General features: G+C 48.1%; 1 protein-coding gene across 1 annotated transcript in view; it reads left to right on the top strand.

Moving 5' to 3' along the window:
- The window catches only part of BRF1 (BRF1 general transcription factor IIIB subunit), a 69923-nt gene that overhangs the window by 8906 nt on the left and 41828 nt on the right, over positions 1-19189 (top strand). The window contains exon 3 of the mRNA XM_024758075.1: positions 17595-17768. Coding sequence (XP_024613843.1) covers positions 17675-17768 — 94 coding nt within the window. The 5' untranslated portion in view covers positions 17595-17674. The remainder of the gene's footprint in view (positions 1-17594; positions 17769-19189) is intronic.

Here is a 19189-nt window from a genome sequence, read left to right as displayed (position 1 = left end):
AAAAATTCTTTATGTGTTTTAGATACAAGTCTCTCTTATAAGTTATATGATTTGCAGAAAATTTTCACCCATTCTGTGGGTTTTTTCACTCTCTTGGTGGTATGCTTTGAAGCACAAAGGTTTTCAATTTTGATGATGTGTGGTTTATTTACTCCTTTGTTGCCTGTGCTTTTTGTGTCGTAAGAAAGGTTGCCTGATTCAATCCAAATCACAAAGATTTATGCTTATGTTTCCTTCTGAGTGTTGTGGTTTTAGCTCTTAGGTTGAGGTTTTGATCCACTCTGAGTTAGTTTTTGTGTCTAGTGTAAGGTACGGGCCCTACTTCACTCTTTTGCATGTGGATATCCAGCTTTCTCAGCATCATTTGCCGAACAGACTATATTCAGTTGGCACCCTTGTCAAAAGTCAGTGACCGTAAACGTGAGGGTTTGGATTCTCCCCTCTGTTCCATTGGTCTGTGTCTGTCCTTTTGCTAGTATCACACAGTTTTGGTTATTGCATCTTTGTAGCAAGTTTTGAAATCAGGAAGTGTGAGTCCTCCCAATTTGTTCTTCATTTTTAACATTGTTTTGTTGACTATTCTGAGTCCCTTGAATTTACATATGAATTTTAGGTTCAGTTTGTCAGTTTCTGCAAAGCAGCCAACTGGGATTCTGATAGGGATTTACATTGACTCTGTAGACCAATTCGGGGAGTATTGCTGTCTTAACAAGATGAAGTCTTCTGAGACCTGAACGTGGAATGTCTTTCCATTGATTTAGGTCTTCCATAATTTGTTTCAACAATTTTTATGGTTTTCAGAGTATAAGTTGTACATTTCTTTGCTAAATTTATTCCTAAATATTTTATTCTTTTTGACTATTGTAAATTGACTTGCTCTTTAAATTTCATTTTTTGGTTGTTTGCTGCCAGTGTATAGAAATATGAGAGGTATTCGTATATTGATCTTGAATCCTGCAGCCCTTGAAAAACCCACGTATTATAATAGCTTTTTTAGCGGATTCCTGAGAATTTTCTATATATAAGATCACGACATCTGAAAATAGATATAGCTTTGCTATACTTTCCAATCTAGACACCTTTTTTTTTTTTTTTTGCGGTACGCGGGCCTCTCACTGCTGTGGCCTCTCCCGTTGCGGAGCACAGGCTCCGGACGCGCAGGCTCAGCGGCCATGGATCACGGGCCCAGCCGCTCCGCAGCATGTGGGATCCTCCCAGACCGGGGCACGAACCCACGTCCCCTGCATCGGCAGGTGGACTCTCAACCACTGCGCCACCAGGGAAGCCCTAGACACCTTTTAATTTTCTTCCCTGACAGCCTTGGCTAGAACCTCCAGCACCACGGTGAATCCAGGTGTCTTATTCCTGATTTCAGGAGAAGTGTCCAGTCTCTCACCATTAAGTGTGATGTTGGCTGTGGTCAGCTCAGGCAAGGACACCTTCTGCTGGGACCTCTCAGACACTCTGTGAGGACGCTGTCAGGAATGTTATGGCACATAAGAGTGCCTCCGTCTTGGGTGTGTCCCTAAGCTCCGCGATCTTCACTTGCACGCTGGGAAGATGGGCTTGGTGAGGTCCAGCATCCTTGCCTATATGCTGGTCACCTTCTCCTTGGCTCTCGAGGACCCGCCTCCTGTAGCTGCTGTGGATGGGGGTGGCCAGCATAGACTCGGCCGCAACTCCCCCGTCCAGTAGGGTTGACATCCGCGTTGGCTGACTACCGTGAGGGCAGGTGGTGGGCTTCTAATTATGACTCGCATCAAAATGTTTTAAATTTTCCATTGAGCTTTTTCCTTTGACCCCATGGGTTTATTAGTGTTGTTGGCTCTTCCAGCTTGAATCTTCTGTGTTTAGAGCTCATACTCTGTTGGATTTCAGTCTTTTGAAATGATTTGGCGCTTGCGTTGTGGCCCAACATATGGTCAATTACAATCAGTTTGGGCACTTGAAAATCTTTTTCTGCAAAAAGTGGGGTGTTCTGTACATGTCACTTGGGTCAGATTTCCTCCCAGTGCTCACTGATTTTGGTTCCGCTTGTCTGTCTGTCTGTCACTGAAAGGGCATGTTAAGATCTCCATGATGATTGTGGGTTTGTCCATTTCTACCCATAGTTTTGTTGGTCTTTTGTTTTGCCTGTTTTAAGACTATGTGTATAGAAGTTTAGCGCATACAAACTTATTTATTTAGGCCGTGCTGTGCAGCTTGCAGGATCTCAGTTCCTAAACCAGGGATTGAACCCAGGCCACGGTGGTGAAAGCCTGTAACCCTAACCATTAGACCACCAGGGAACTCCTTAGTGAACACAAATTCACGATTATTCCTGGCTGGTAGCCTGAGTCTCCGTTGCTAAAGTAGTGCTCTGGCCTTCAATCCCACTTGTACTGGCCTAGTTCCACCTGCTTTCTTCTAGCTGGTGCTATCACATAATGTTTCTTTTTCTCTGTGGCTGACTTTAAGATCTTCTGCACATGAAGAAGTTTATCCCCTATAGAGAATGTATCTATTTCCAGACTTCCCTGGTGGCACAGTGGTTAAGAATCCGCCTGCCGGGCTTCCCTGGTGGCGCAGTGGTTGAGAGTCCACCTGCCAATGCAGGGGACACGGGTTCGTGCGCCGATCCGGGAAGATCCCACATGCTGCGGAGTGGCTGGGCCCGTGAGCCGTGGCCGCTGAGCCTGCGCGTCCGGAGCCTGTGCTCCGCAACGGGAGAGGCCACAACAGTGAGAGGCCCGCGTACAGCAAAAAAAAAAAAAAAAATCCACCTGCCAATTCAGGGGGCACGGGTTCGAGCCCTGGTCTGGGAATATCCCACATGCTGCGGAGCAGCTAAGCCCATGCACCACAGCTGCTGAGCCTGAGCTCTAGAGCCTGCGAGCCACAACTGCTGAGCCCATGTGCCACAACTACTGAAACCCACGTGCCTAGAGCCCGTGCTCCGCAACAAGAGATGCCACCGCAATGAGAAGCCTGCGCACCACAACGAAGAGCAGCCCCCGCTCGCCGCAACTAGAGAAAGCCTGCACGCAGCAACGAAGACCCAACACGGCCATAAATAAATAAATTTATAAGGAAAAAAAAAAAAAGAACGTATATATTTCCAAAAACCTAGAATAGGTGGTACATCAGACTCAAATCAGTTGTAGTTGTAAAGAGCAGCATTCATATTCACGGAAGTAAAACTGGAAACTAGCAATAAAGAAAGAGAAATAACCCACCTAATTAAAAAAAAAACTTCAAATAGCCCTTGGTTTAAGTACAAAATCAAAGCAGAACTCGCGGACTCCTCGGAACGGGCTCGGTGAGGTCTGAGGCCGAGGTGGAGCCCACTCAGCTGTTTGGGGAGGCCCAGAGCCTGGGGGGCAGCCTACTCTGTCGTCCTCCTCACACCTTTCCCGGGGCTCCTGCCTGGGGCCAGTGGCCAGCGGCCTGGCCTCTGAGGAGGGGCTGGCCCTCCCTCCGCCTACCGTGGCAGGTGTACCCTCCTGTCTTCGGCTGCCTCCCCCGGTGTTATCGTCCTGTCTCTGTCTGGGTGGGAGCTGCAGGGACCGAGGGGTGCCGTCTCTCCACAAGGCGCCTCTTTTCTCCGGACCGGACCGGAGCTGACCTGTTGTCCTCCCCCGGGGAAGACTCCTGTCTTTTCACTTCCCACCACCTGCCCCCAGTCTGTTGGGTTGGGTTGAAATCTATGGATTTTACTTCAACTGTTACTCTTTGTGTTAGGTTTTGGGTGCCTTTCTTAGAAAACGAGAGTTGGGAGAGGAATAGACGGCTTGGATTGTGATTCCGTTCATGCGGGGGTCTGCGCCTCCTGGCCCCCCTCCCTCCCTGGAGGCGTGGTGCCCGCACAGGTCCCTCTCTTGGGCCATCTCTGGTTTATTGGGAACGTGCTCAGGTCCCAACTGAGGTGCAGCTCAGTGAGAGAGAAGCCCTGGACTCTTCCCTCCGGGTGCCTGGGAGGGGCTGGAGCGGGCGCCCCATTTAGCATGGTAAGGGCATCCTGGGCGCCAGCGAGGGGATTTGGTCCAATCTGAGTTTCCGTCTCACTCTCTTTTTCTTTCTTAATTTGGACCTTTTGGGGTTTTCTCTCTATCTTTGAAGTTCTGAAATGCCTCTAGGCTGGAGCATTGGTCACTGACTTGATGAACCCTTTCATATGAGAGGCATTTCTCAGGGAAACTTCTTATTCTATTCTTTTTGTCTCTTTTTCTTGATATAACGTATGTATAGTAAAGTGCGTAAAATATACCAGCCTTAAGTGAACTGCTTGATTAATGTGTATGACTTAAGGCCTGGGCTCAGATCATGGTTGAGCATGTTTCTTGTACCCCAGGAAGCTCCCCACTGTCGATTAGTTTTACTTGGTTTTCTGCTTCAGACAATTAGAATCACAGAGAATGTCCTTTTGGTGTGTGTATATCAGCAGTTTGTTTATTGCCACGTAGAATTTCATTTGTGAATATACCACAACTTATTTATCTGCTTTTCCTATCCATGGACGTTTGGCATCTCCAATTTTGGCTGCCGTGTGTGTTCTTTTTTTTTTTTTTTAATACGGTTTTACATTCTTTATTTTTAACATTTATTTTATATTTTTGGCTGCATTGGGTCTTAGTTGTGGCACACAGGATCTTTGTTGAGGTGTGCAGGATCTTTCTTTGTGGCGCTTGGGCTCTTTGTTGCGGTGCTGGACTTCTCTCTAGTTGCGGCGCGTGGGCTCTGTAGTTTGCGGTGCATGGGCTCTGTAGTTTGTGGCACATGGGCTCTCTCGTTGAGGTACACGAGTTCAGTAGTTGTGGCGTGAGGGCTTAGTTGCCCAGCAGCACGTGGGATGTTAATTCTCTGACCAGGGATCTACCCGAGTCCCCTGCATTGGAAGGCAGATTCTTTATCACTGGTTTCCTTTGCTGGGCAAAAGCTTGTAAGTTAGATTAGGTCCCATTTGTTTATTTTTGTTTTTATTTCTGTTGCCTTGGGAGACTGACCTAAGAAAACAGTGGTACAATTTATGTCAGAGAATGTTTTGACTATGATCTCTTCTAGGAGTTTTACGGTGTCATGTCCTTTATTTATTTATTTATTTGGTTGTGCCGGGTCTTAGTTGTGGCAGGCGGGCTCCTTAGTTGCAGCTCTTCGGCTCCTTAGTTGCGGCTCACCAGCTCCTTGGTTGCAGCATGCAGGCTCCTTAGCTGTGGCATGCGAACTCTTAGTTGTGGCATGCATGTGGCATCTAGTTCCCTGACTAGGAATCAAACCCAGGCCCCCTGCATTGGGAGCATGGAGTCTTATCCACTGCACCACCAGGGAAGTCCCTATGCTGTCATGTCTTATGTTTAAGTCTTTAAGCCATTTTGAGTTTATTTTTGTGTGTGGTGTGAGTGTGTGTTCTAACTTCATTGATTTACATGCATCTGTCCAACTTTCCCAGCACCACTTGCTGAAGAGACTGTCTTTTTCCCATTTTATATTCTTGCTCCTTTGTCGAAGATTAATTGACTGTAGGTGTATGGGTTTATTTCTGGGCTCTCTATTGTGTTCCATTGATCTGTAAGTCTGTTTTTGTACCAATACCACACCATTTTGATTACTGTAGCTTTGCAGTATTGTCTGAAGTCTGGGAGAGTTATGCCTCCTGCTGTGTTTTTTTTCCTCAGGATTGCTTTGGCAATTCTGGGTCTTTTATGGTTCCATATAAATTTTTGGGTTATCTTTTCCTGTTCTGTGAAAAATGTCATGGGTATTTTGATAGGGATCACATTAAATCTGTAGGTTGCTTTGGACAGTATTGCCATTTTAACAATATTAATTCTTCCAATCCAACAGCATGGGATATCTTTCCATTTCTTTGAATCCTCTTTAATTTCCTTTATTAATGCTTTATAGTTCTCAGCATATAAGTCTTTTACCTCCTTGATCAGGTTTATTCCTAGGTGTGTATATATATATATATATATATTTTTGGTGTTATTTTAAAAGGTATTGTTTTTTTTACATTCCCTTTCTGATATTTCATTGTTGGTGTAAAGAAATGCAGCCAATTTTTGATTGTTGGTCTTGTATTGTGCTACTTTGCTGAATTCATTTATTAGGTCTAGTAGTTTTTGTGTGGAGTCCTTAGGGTTTTCTATATATAGTATCCTGTCATCTGCATGTAGTGACAATTTTACTTCTTCCCTTCCAATTTGGATACGTTTTATTTCTTTTTCTTGTCTGATTGCTGTGGCTAGGACTTCCAATACTACGTTGAATAGAAGTGGTGAGAGTGGGCATCCTTGTCTTGTTTGAGATTTTAGCAGGAGGGCTTTTAGCTTTTCACTGTTGAGTATTATATTGGCTGTGGGTTTGTCATAAATGGCTTTTATTATGTTGAGATATGTTCCCTCTATTCCCACTTGGGTAAGAGTTTTGATCATGAATGGATGTTGAATCATGTCAAATGCTTTTTCTGCATCATTTGAGATGACCATGTGGTTTTGGACTTTTCTTTTGTTAATGTGGTGTATTACATTGATTGGCTTGCGAATGTTGAACCATCCTTGTGAACTTGGGATAAATCCCACTTGGTTGTGGTGTATGATCTTTTTTATTTTTATTTTTTTTGCAGTACACGGGCCTCTCACTGTTGTGGCCTCTCCCGTTGCGGAGCACAGGCTCCGGACGCGCAGGCTCAGCGGCCATGGCTCACAGGCCTAGCCGCTCTGTGGCATGTGGGATCTTCCCGGACCGGGGCATGAACCCGTGTCCCCTGCATCGGCAGGCAGACTCTCAATCACTGCGCCCTGTATGATCTTTTTTATGTGTTATTGGATTCGGTTTGCTAATATTTTGTTGAGAATTTTTGCATATGTGTTCATCAGAGATATTGGCCTGTCATTTTCTTTTTTGGTGGTATCTTTGTCTGGTTTTGGTATCAAGGTGATGGTGGCTTCATAGAATGTCTTTGGGAGTGTTCCCTCCTCTTTATTCTTTTTGAAGAGTTTGAGAAGGACTGGTCTGAATTCATCTTTGTATGTTTGGTAGAATTCGCTTGTGAAGCCATCTGGTCCTGGACTTGTTTGTAGGGAGGTTTTTGTTTTGTTTTGTTAACAGATTCTATTTCACTTCTAGTGATTGGTCTGTTCAAATCATCTATTTCTTCTTGATTCAGTTTTGGTGGGCAGTATGTTTCTAGAAAGTTGTTCATTTCTTCTCGGTTGTCAAATTTGTTGCTGTATAGTTGTTCATAGTATTCTCTTATTTTTTGTTTTGTATTTCTGCGGTGTCAGGTGAGATTTCTCCTTTTTCATTTCTTATTATGTTTATCTGGGTTCTCATTTCTTCTTGGTGAGCCTGGCCAGAGGTTTGCCAATTGTGTTTACCCTTTCAAAGAACCAGCTCTTGGTTTTCCTGATTTTTTCCCCTATTTTTAAAAATCTCTATCTCATTTATTTCCTCCATGATCTTTATTATTTCCTTCCTTCTGCTGACTTCAGGTTTTGTTTGTTCTTCTTTTTCTGATTCTTTTAGGTGGTAGGTTAGGTTGTTTACTTGAGATTTTTCTTGTTTTTTGATGAAGACCTGTATTGCTATGAACTTCCCTCTAAGAACTGCTCATGCTGTATCCCATAGATTGTGTACGGTTGTGCTTTCATTGTTGTCTGTCTTAAGGTATTTGTAGCATGTTATTTAGTCTTCATGTAGTCTTTTTTTTTTTTTCTCATTTCTTTCCTGGGGTTGATGTCTAGTTTCATTGGCATTTTGGTCAGAGAAGATGCTTGAAATAATTCCTGTAGTTTTAAATTTGTTGAGGTTAGTTTTGCGCCCTAGTATGTGGTCAGTCCTAGAGAGTGTTCCATGTACGTTTGAAAAGAATGTGTATTCTGGTGGTTTTTTATTGGATGTAATGTCCTGAAAGTATCAATTAAGTCTAACTGTTGTATTATTTAGGACCTCTGTTGCCTTATTGATTCTCTGTCTGGAAGATCTGTCCATTGAATGAGTAGGATGTTAAAGTCTTCTACTATTATTGTATTCCTATCCTTGTCTGCCTTTATCTCTGTTAGTATTTGTTTTATGTATTTGGTGCTCCTATATTAGGTGCATATATGTTGATGAGTGTAAAATCCTTTTCTTTTATTGATCCTTTATCTTTCCTCATGGCCTTTGTTTTAAAGTCTATTTTGTCTGATACGAATAGTGTGACTCCCACTTTTTTGTCATTTCAGTTTGCACGAAATGTCTTTTTCCATTCCCTCACTTTCAATTTGTGTGTGTCCTTTGCCCTAAAGTGGGTCTCTTGTAGGCAGCATGTTATAGGCTCTTTTTTTTAAAAAAAATTATTTATTTATTTTTGGCTGTGTTGGGTCTTTGTTGCTGCGCGTGGGCTTTCTCTAGTTGTGGTGAGCGGGGGCTACTCTTTGTTGCGGTGTGTGAGTTTCTCATTTCGGTGGCTTCTCTTGCTGTGGAGCACAGGCTCTAGGCGCGTGGGCTTCAGTAGTTGTGGCACATGGGCTCAGTAGTTGTGGCTCACGGGCTTAGTTGCTCCGCGGCATGTGCGATCTTCCCGGACCAGGTCTCGAACCCGTGTCCCCTGCATTGGCAGGCGGATTCCTAACCACTGATCTACCACCAGGGAAGCCTGGCTCTTGTTTTTTTAAACTTCAGTCTGCCACTCTGTGTCTTTTGATTGGAGCATTCAGTCTATTGACATTTAAGGTAATTATTGGTACATATATATTTATTGCCATTTCAGACCTTGTTTTGCAGCCGATTCTTTGTTTCTTCTTTGTTCCTTTCTTTTTGTTTTTCTTTTTGTGGTTTGATGATTTCCTTTCATGCTTGTGTTCTTTTCGGTTTTGGTGAATCTGTTGTATATTTCTGATTTGCGGTTGCCCTGTTTTTCAAGTGTGTCAATGCCTCCTTATATCTGCTTGCTTTAGATTGATAGTCATATAGGCTTAAACACATTCCAAAAAAAAAGAAGAAGAATCTGCATTTTCTTACTGTCCTTCCCCACATTTTATGACTTTGTTGTCCCTTTTTACATCTTCATGTTTATCCTTTTGTTGTTCCTTGTGTTTATCATTGCTTTCACAAATAGGTTTTTTTTTCTTTTTGATCTGTTAACTGGATAATTTAAGTGATTTACTGTCCAATTGTGATTTCCTCCTTCCTATATCTTCTTGCTTCTTTTCTATTTAGAGATGACCTTTCAATATTTCTTTCAGGATAGGTTTAGTAATTGCTGTATTCTTTTCGTTTTTGCTTGTCTGAGAAATTCTTTATTTTTCCTATTCTAAATGATAATCTTGCTGGGTAGAGTATTCTACAGTAGGTTGCAGAGTTTTTTCTTTCAAGACTTTGAATGTATTTTACCACTCCCTTCTGGCCTGCAGTGTTTCTGCAGAGAAATCAGCTGATAGCCTTACGGGAGTTCCCTTGTAAATAACTCTGTTTTTCTCTTGCTGCCTTTAGAATCTTCTCTTTATCTCTACATTTGTCATTTTCATTATAGTATTTCTTGGTGTATGTCTGTCTGGGTTCATCTTGTTTGGGACCCTCTATACTTCCTGTATCTGGATGTCTGTTTCCTGCTTTAGGTTTGGGAATTTCTCAGCCACAGTTTCTTCAAACACATTCTCGGTCCCCTTTTCTCTTTCTTCTCCTTCTGGAATCCCTATTATGTGTACATTGGCTTGCTTTATATTATCCCATATGTCTCTTATATTGCTTTCATTCTTTTCATTTGGCTTTCTGTCTGCTGATTTGATTGGGCAATTTCCACTATTCTGTCCTCCAGGTCACTTATTCTTTCTTCTGCATTATTCATTCTGGTTCTCTGCCTTTAGCTCAGCTTTTGTCTCAGCAAATGAATTTTCTCATTTTTCTTTGCTCCTCTTTATAGTCCTAGTTCCTTTTTACAGTAATCTGCATTTCTGTCAATAGCCTTTCTTAATTCTTTCAGTATTTTCATTACTGACTTTTTGAACCTGGTGTCTGTTAGACTGAAGAGGTTTCACTGCCCTTTCAGGGGAGTTCTCTTGGTCTTTTAAGTGAGAGTGCTTCCTCTGCCTCTTCATTTTGTTTCTCTTTTTTTTTTTCTGTGGTACGCGGGCCTCTCACTGTTGTGGCCTCTCCCGTTGCGGAGATGCGCAGGCTCAGCGGCCATGGCTCACGGGCCCAGCCGCTCCGCGGCATGTGGGATCTTCCCGGACCGGGGCACGAACCCGTGTCCCCTGCATCGGCAGGCGGACTCTCAACCACTGCGCCACCAGGGAAGCCCTGTTTATGTTTCTCTTACTCTGTGAGTTCAGGAGAAACAAATCTCTACTGTCGTCCCGGAGGGCTGTGTATATGCCGGCGTGTCTCTGTGTAGCTTGTGTGGGTTTCATATGTTTTTGGCGTGAGGGCTGTTCTTGCTTTGGACGCTTGCTGTCTCCTTCTTCAGCATGTGCCGGCCTTTATCCCCTTGAGAGGGGCGTGCAGGTGCATGGCCCACACGCATGCTCCCGGGGGGGCAGGGCAGCGGTTGGCTTCTGGTCATGGGTCCCTGGTGGAGGCAGCTGGCTGCACGTACTCTGGGGAGACAGGGCAGTGGTTGGCGCCGGCTCGAGGGACCCTTGGCAGTGGTGGGCTGCCCATGCTCCAGGAAGGTGGAGGCAGTGACCTGCACCTGCTCACAGGACCCTCGGCAGTGCTGGCCCGCACTGCCTCTGAAGTCTGAGATGGCAGCAGCGACTAGCGCCTGCCCCTAGAGCTCTTGCAGGCGGTGCCCTGCCGCGTGAGAGCATGGAGAAGGAAGCTCCTGTGGTGGGCCCGTTCCTCTCCTTGTGTGCCCCCCAACAGTGATGCCCTGCCTCTCTGGCAGGCCCAGTCTTCTTCCTGGACTCCCTCATTTGTGGCTCACCACACCCCAGCCCCCTCAGGCTGTCTTCGTGCAGCCAAGCCCGGTCCTCTCCCCAGGGTCTGACCTCCAAAGCCCAAGCCTCAGCACCCGGACCCCACCGGTCCCAGTGGACGGGCGTCTCAGACTGTGGAGAGCCTGTCGGCACCGATCCTCTGTGCAGGTCTCTCTCTGCTCTGCGCTCCCCTCTGTCCTGACAGATCTCCCCACCAGTGAGGGGACTTCCCGTGTGTGGAAAGCTTTCCTCTTTCACAGCTCCCTCCCAGGGCAGAGGTCCTGTCCTGATTCCCTTCTCTCTTTTTTCCCTTTTTTTTTGTCCTACCCAGTTACGTGGAGATTTTCTTGCCCTTTTGGTGGTCTGAGGTCTTTTGCCAGCATTCAGTAGATGTTCTGTGAGAGTTCCACAGGTAGATGTATTTTTTATTTTTAAAAATTTTTTGCCGCACCTCGCAGCATGTGGGATCTCAGTTCCCTGACCAGGGATCCAACCCGCGCCCCCTGCCGTGGAAGCGCAGAGTCTTAACCACTGGACCGCCAGGGAAGCCCCTGTAGATGTATTTTTGATGTATCTATGGGAGGTGAGCTCCGCATCCTACTTCTCCACCATCTTGATCCGCTCCCTCGAGGTTTGCATTTTTCACTGTGGACATCCAGTTACAACACCATTTGTCAAAGAGACCATTCTTTCCTAGTCAATTGCATTGGTCCATTTGCCATAAATAAAGTGACCGTAGACGGAGGAGTCAATTCCACACTCTGGTAAGACACCACAGACACACTCTGTAACTGCTGTCGGTTGGTCTGTCTGTCCTGAGCTAGTGCTACATTGTCCTGATCACTGGGCATTCCAGTGATAACGTGGTGGTGTGAGTTCTCCAGCTTCGTTGTTGTTCTTCGAGATTGTCTTGGCTATTCTAGCTCCTTTGCGTTTCAAAATAAATGTTAGAATCAGCTTGTTGGTTTCCACAGGGAAACCTGCCGGTTTTTTGATTGGGATTTGCATTGAATCTATAGATCAATTTGTTTCGCTTACTTATGAAATCTAATAGTTTATAAATTCTCTCCTTAACACTCATGTGGTCTGGGACTAGACATTATTGCTTCTTCCTTTCCCGTCTTTATGGTCATCATTTATTTTCAGGGCTTTGTTACATTTTTATTGCTGTGTGTTGCTACACTCTCCAGGGAGGTGCTGAATAGAATGGTGGGGTTGGGTGTTCTTGTCTGATTCCTGACAGTGATGGGAAGTGGTCAGTATTTCTGTTATTGAGAATGATGTTAGCATTTTGTCACATGCTTCTTTGTATTATTGAAACGATTATATATATTTTCTGTTAATTTTATTGTAATTAATTACACTGATTGATTTTGTGAATGTGAAGCTCACCCCACATTTCTGGAATAAATCTCATTGGGTCTCGATGCACTGTTCTTTTTTTTGTTCTCTGTAAGAGCTATGTGTGATTTGCCTGTTTCTTCTTTAAATGTGTGGAAGAATTTACTAGCGGAGCCATCTGGGCTTTGAGTTTTCCTTGTAAGGAGATTTTAATTACAGATACATTTCTTTAACAGAACAATTTTAAATAGGATTTTACTGGGACCACGTAGGTTTTCTATTTCTTCTTGTCAGTTTTGGTAAGATGTGCTTTTCAATTTAATATCTGTTTCAGTAATTCAAATTCAGATTTGTTGTCATGGTCTTTCGTGATATCCTCTTGTGCTTTTACTGTGTTTCCTAGATTTTTAGTGATGCTCTCCTTTTATCCCTGACATTAGTGATTTACGCTTTATCCCTTTTTCTCTTCATTGATCTTGCTAGGAATTGGTCAGTTTAGCAATTGTGTTAATCTTTTCAAAGAGTGAATTTGGCTTTGTTGATCTTCTGCTGTCTGTTTGCTATTTGATTGGGTTCTGTTCTTTATTATTCTCTTTCTTCCACATCTTCTGTGTAGTTCATTATTCTTTTTTGGCTTCTTAAGTTGGAAACTTCATCAGTTTTTCAGGCTTTCTTTTTCTAATATTTGCATTTAAGCTGTACATTTCTCTAAGCTTTGGTCTAGCTGTAACCTCCAAGTTTTGAGATAGCTATTTCTTTTTTTGTTGTTGTTGTCGTCGAAGTATAGTTGATTTACCATGTTGTGTTACAGACAGCTATTTCTCCTTTTAGTTCTGTGGGTTTTTTAAAAGTTTTTATTTAAAATAGTGTCGGACCTGCAGACTTACAGCAGAGTTGCAGATATAGCACCCTGAGCATTCCGGTCCCCAGCTTTCCCGGTAACACACACATGGTCCATAACCTTGGCACAGTGATCCATGCTGAGAAGGTGTGGCACGTGGCACAGGGCTGCTGACGACGCTGCACATCTGGCTCCCTGTCCCGGTCTGCCCACTCATGCCCTCTCTGCTTCAGGGTCCAGTCAGGGCCCCCGGGCTGCATGTAGCCTCACCTTCCATAGTCTCCTCCCATCTGTGACAGTTTCTCCCAACCTGGACACACGGGAAGAGTCCTGGGTGGGTGTTTTATAGAAGGTTCCTCAGTTTGAGTTTGCTGTGGATTCTGGGGGGAGATCCCACAGAGACATGGCGCCTTTCTCTTTGCCCCATAGCAGGGCTACCTCAGGTCATGTGACTTGGCACTGGTGATGTTGGCCTAGAACACTGCCAGAGTCCTCCACAAAATGTCTCACGTGTTTCTTTTCCATCCTCTGTCCCTTAGAAGCAACTCACTGAGTCCAGCCGCACTCAGAAACGGGAGGGAAACTGAGTCCACCTCCCCGGGGAGGGGGATGTTGACGTGCACATGTTACTGGAAGATTGCAGGGAGGAACTTAGTGGCTGTGCGATAACCTGCCTCTCCCTGAAGCCGTGCCTGCTGCTCCCAGTGGCCCTCAGCAGATCTTTCCTGCAGCAGCGCCTTTTGTGCTAAGGCCCTCATCCCCGCACCATTTTAGTCTTCGGAATTCTGTCAGGTAGCATTGTCCCTTTCCTGTTAGTTCTGTCAAGTTTTACTTTGTATGTTTTGAAGGTAAGCTATTAAGTACATACTGTTGCCCACCTTCAGATACAACAGCCAGTTATGTTACCAGCAACATGAGTTTACTCGGGAGAGGCAAGGGAATTGCAGTTCGGGACCCGCAAGCTATGGCAAACCACAGGCATCCTGCAACAATGGAGAGGAGCCTTATTTTATGGGTGGGGGGGGCGGGGGAAGGAGGAAGTTGGGCGGGACCGCTTTGAAGGTTTTCCAGTCTCCATTGGAGGAAAGTGAGAGTTGAGGATGGTGGCGGTTTCTTATTGGCTGGGCTGTTGCTGGGCCGGGAGAAAATCTTCCTTCCTCTTCCCGGGGCAGCACACCAGCTTCTTCCTGCCCAGAAGCGCAAAGCAAGCTGGGAAGGAGGGCCTGGTGTGGGAGCGCCCCCTTCAGGGCTTCCTGCCTCCGTTTTAAGCGAGGTTGCCCTTATTAATTTCCACACTGTAGGATTGTTATTTCTTCCTGTAGTGTTCATATGTTCTTATCACATGCCCTCTTTATTTCTAATAATACTTCTTGCCTAAAAGTCTGCTCCCTGTCTGGAGGGAGAGGCCTGCCCATATCAGCTGTGAGCCTCCCTCTGTGGTTTGTCACCTGGCAGCTGCCCTTCTCCTTTGGGGCTGCATTCTGGGAGGGTCCCTTCCTCCAACTCCTAGCTCTCTTTTTATTTTTATTTATTTATTTATAAATTTATTTTATTTACTTATTTTTGGCTGCGTTGGGTCTTCGTTGCTGCACTTGGACTTTCTCCATTTGCGGCGAGTGGGGGCTATTCTTCGTTGCGGTGCGTGGGCTTCTCACTGCGGTAGCTTCTCTTGTTACGGAGCACGGGCTCTAGGTGCACGGGCTTCAGTAGTCGGGGTGCATGGGCTCAGTAGTTGTGGCTTGCGGGCCCTAGTGCACAGGCTCAGTAGTTGTGGCACATAGGCTTAGTTGCTCCACTCCATGTGGGATCTTCCTGGACCAGGGCTCGAACCCGTGTCCCCTGCATTGGCAGGCGGATTCTTAACTGCTGTGCCACCAAGGAAGCCTCGGACTGTGTCTTTTTAATTACGGCCTATTCATACATTTCTATGAATTGGCATCTTTCTAATATTTTGAGGTTATGATGGGGCTTGCCAAGCTCTCTTCTGTTAGCAGTCTGCTTGTGGAGCTTGGTGTTTCTCCCTTTTCATGTTGGCGTTTTCTACAGATTCTCAGTTGTTAGTTCATGTTTATACGAATGTGGGTCTTAAATTGAACTCTTTACATCTGTCGCCCACCTGGGGCACCCATTGGCTTCTGAGTGCCCCTGGATGTGACCATGGGAGTGGCTTCTAGTGTGGCGCTGCGTGGGGACGGGTGTGGCATGCTAGTGCACCGTGAGTCAGGCCAGCTGCACAGGCCTGGCTGGCGCTGTGAAGGTCCTTCCGGCCCGAGGGAGGCTTCGGGGGGAAGCCCTGTGATGTCGTGGCTTAGCTTCCTGAGCTGGGCCAGGTTAGACCCTCCTTCCACATGTTCCCGGGGCACTTGCCTGCCCGCATGCTGCTCTGTGTTCACTCTCGTGCTCTCTGCCGTCACCACCGTCCTGGAAGGATGCTGTTTGGCCACCGTCTCGAAGGGAGAAGCGGGCCTTATTTTTACAAAATGTCAAAAATTTGAACACCCTATGTACTCGTGCGTTGCCTTTTTGCATTCATTTACTATTCCAAGGAGAGGAAGCTGTGGTTGGCTAATCAGGAGTCTGTTTTACATGAGTTTGCATTTGTTAATAACATCTTCGTGCATTTAAAAGCTGCACACATGCCTGCGTCCTATGACTTGTTCAGTCTGCCAGTTGTGCTGCTGAACTTGCGTGAATTAAAAACTCATTTGGGGGGGTGGGGAGTAACTGCCAGTGGGTACAGGGTTTCCTTTTGGGTGATGGAAATGTACCAAGGTGTGGTGACGGTTGCACAACTCCGTGAACACACTAAACCACTCAACCTATGAACATTTCAAGCGGGCACATGTTCCAGTGCGCGAGTTACGCTGCAGTAAAGATGTTACAACTTACTGCAATAACTTCAAGCCCCCCAAGCTGCTGGGGGGGCCCTGGCCCATGGTGTGGGGGGTGGGGTGGGTCCTGGCGTCCGTGAGCTCCTCTGGGGAGCACCTCTCTCTCACCTTCCGTTGCAGGAGCTCCCAAACGCGCACTGAGGAGCTGGCTGGGAGCGAGCCCCCGGCATTAGCAGGTCTCCCATCCGCCGCCCCGTTTACCTCCGAGCTGGCTGGGCTGCGGGGTGGACCGCGTTTGTCTGTCTGGTGTGTCTGGCGTGAGAGCATGCAGTGCTGACGGAGAGCCAGTGCCCAGCCTCCCTGTCTTTCTGTCCAGATGGTCAGTATGTCAGCTGTTCCCCGGACTCGGCTCTGGCGCGGCGAGTGTGATCCCTTGTCACTGCAAGCTGACCAGAGGCCTCAGAGCTGTGTGGGCTCCAGGCGAGCTTTGCTGGGGGTCGAGGGAGCAGGGCCACAAAGGGCAGGGACGCTTCTGGGACATGCTGACTGCCTGATGCCACGGTCGTCAGGCCCGTCCCTGGGCTGCCAGCCTGCGTGCCTGTGGCCGGCTCCCCGGGGCGCTGGCTCCCTGGGTGCCCACCTTTGGCCGGCGGTCAGTGTTGGCGTGTGTGGGGGGTGCGGGCCATACCGTTAGCGGCCGAGTCTGGAGGAGGAGACCACACAGCCCTCGCTTCCCTGAGCCCATGGTCCTTGTCAGAGAGCGCAGCGGAATCGGCTCTTAGCTCTTTGTGGGCGAAGCAGAGGTCCCTGGCCCAGCGTAGGGCGGCCTTCGCCAGAGGAGAGAGGGTCTCGGGTGCCGAGGACACTGGGTGGAACTGGAGTCTGTGCTGGGACCTGTCTGCTCGCTGTACCAACACAGCACACGGAGGTGGGTGTGGGCTGGGCCTGGAGCAGAGACGTAGGAAGCTGTGGGCGCTCCGGCTCACAGGGCAACGCGCTGCCGCGTGCGGGATGGCCCACGATGACCTGCTGGTGTGTGGGCAGCACGTCTGCTTCCTCTCTTGCTGCTGTCTTTTGGCCCATAGCTTCTGAGATGGCCTTGCTTCATTAAGAGGTGTGGACGCAGACTGTGGCCCGGGTCAGCTGACATCCTGGCTGTGCGAGGGCCTGCGCCCCTCCCTCCCCGAATCTGCCTGTGCTGTCCGTGGCCTCACCGAGGCTGGCGTGGGGGCCTTAGGGAAGGCTGCGTGGGCGTGACCCACCCCCTGGCTGTGGGAGCAGGAGGCAGAGCCTGGGGAGCTCACCCACGGGGAGGGGGCGTTTGAGGTTGAGTGTGTGGAACTTGCTGGCCATGTTGTTTAATGGTGTTCGGCACCAGGCTGGCCGGCCTGCACAGAGCCCTTTCCAGACACTCTGAGCTCAGGGCCCTTGAGAAGGGCGCTTGCCCCCTGGGCCTGATGCCACTCCAGCCTGGAGGAGAGCGTCTCACAGCACGGGAAATAATAGGAAGTTTGCATCCAGTGTCCATACATAAAATTTTACTGGAACCCATGCAAAAAGTGAACTTAAAAGTGTCAAAGGAAAAGGGTAGATCTTCACTTTCCATCTTAAATTGCCGAGGCGGTCGTGTGACCCTTTTATTTTTAACAAAGTTGTCAGTTAACGGACGGTTGGGAACCCGCGGTAACGTTTCATGTTGTGTCCTAGGGAGGCGTCAGATCCATCACCTGGGGAACCAGCTGCAGCTGAACCAACACTGCCTGGACACAGCCTTCAACTTCTTCAAGATGGCCGTGAGCAAGCACCTGACCCGTGGCCGGAAGATGGCCCACGTGATCGCGGCCTGCCTCTACCTGGTGTGCCGGACGGAAGGCACCCCGCGTATCCTTTGGTTTGGGGACCTCTTGGAGGACCCCATCTTGGCTCTTGGTCAGCCTCCCTCTGCCGTCGGGCTCTGTGTCCCAGTAGCTTAGTGTTTGTGTTTGATTGGAGCACCTTGTTGGATTAACCGTCTGGACGGATAGGAGACTTTCACAGATTGAGGAGCTGGGCAGCTGGGTGCCCGTCCCCCCTCGGCCCCTGCGGAGGACTCTTCAGCATCTTCCTGCGGTTGGCCAGTTGTAGCCAGGCCAGTGTCCCGAGGGGCTGCTGACCTCGTCCCCTCCTCGCCAGCCCCGCCTTCTCCGAGAGCACGGTGCTCTGCTCTCCCCTTGTGCCTGGACAGTGGGGCGCCCTCGGCTGCCCTGCAGGCGTTTGTGTGTGTCGGGAATTCTGTCCATCGCGCCTTCCTGAAGAGGGCCTTCTGGGGCTTTCTGGCCCCTCCACTTGGCCTCTGCTCTCGCTGCCTCCTCGTGTCTCTTTTCCCCTCGCCTCTCCTTGCAGGACCCACGCTCCTGGCCCTGTGTCCTCCTCCTTATGTGACAGCACGTGCCCCGTGGCTTCTGAGAACCGGCGCCTCTGAGCATCTGACCCCCTGTGGTCTTCCTTCTGCCCAAGCTTTGGGGATAGTCTGGCAGGATTCTGGGCTGCAAATTGGTCTCACCAGCATTTGGACAGTGGTGCCCATAGTCTCCCTGTGTCCCGCGCGCCTTTGGGACAGGTGGATGCCCTGGTTCGGGGTCCTCTGTGTGGGACGCTGCGTTGCTCTCCAGGCTGTAGCACCTCCTGTTTGTCTTCAGGCTCAGAGGTCCACGTGCGGTGCCCCCAGCGGCCCTTCCCCCGCGGCCTCCCGTCTCGGGCTTCTGGAGTCACTGTGGCTTCTCCCTTTGTGTCTTCTGTGTTCACTCTGCTGCCCTGCTGACCTGTCTTCTGGTCTCCTTTCCTGTTTCCCACTTACTTACCTTCTGCTTTGAGAGAGTTTATCTTTCAGCCAGGCCTGCGTTTCTGCTTTCATGGTGTCAGCTGGAGCAGCTCCGTGTTATCCGCACCCTTCCTCGTGAGGCGGTCCTGCGAGGCTGTCGTGGGAGCCACGGCGTCTGGTCTCTCGTGGGAGCGGTGGCCTCTTTGAGCTCTCTCCTCCCCTGCTGTTCCTTCCGTGTGCCGCGCAGGCTTTCCCCGATGGCGGGTGGCCTGGCCGTCGCCCCTGTTTGCATGGAGTGCTGGAAGGGTCCTCGAGACAGTGTGCGTGGGTGGGCGACCCTCAATATCAGAATCTTTCACTAAAATGTCTTTCAGTTTTTGAAAGGTACCGTTTCAGCATAAAAGGAGCGTTTGTTGCTTGAAGGGATGAAGCTGCGCGCCCTGGCGGCCCCACGAGGTGGCGCAGTGGAGCTCCGTCCGTGGTCACCGCCTTGCCCCGCGGC

This window comes from Neophocaena asiaeorientalis, unplaced genomic scaffold (assembly GCF_003031525.2).
Source record: "Neophocaena asiaeorientalis asiaeorientalis breed wild unplaced genomic scaffold, Neophocaena_asiaeorientalis_V1.1 scaffold476, whole genome shotgun sequence".
NCBI classification, from domain to species: Eukaryota; Metazoa; Chordata; class Mammalia; order Artiodactyla; family Phocoenidae; genus Neophocaena; species Neophocaena asiaeorientalis.
Note: the sequence above shows the minus strand (reverse complement) of the source record. Positions and strands in the feature narration are given on the sequence as shown.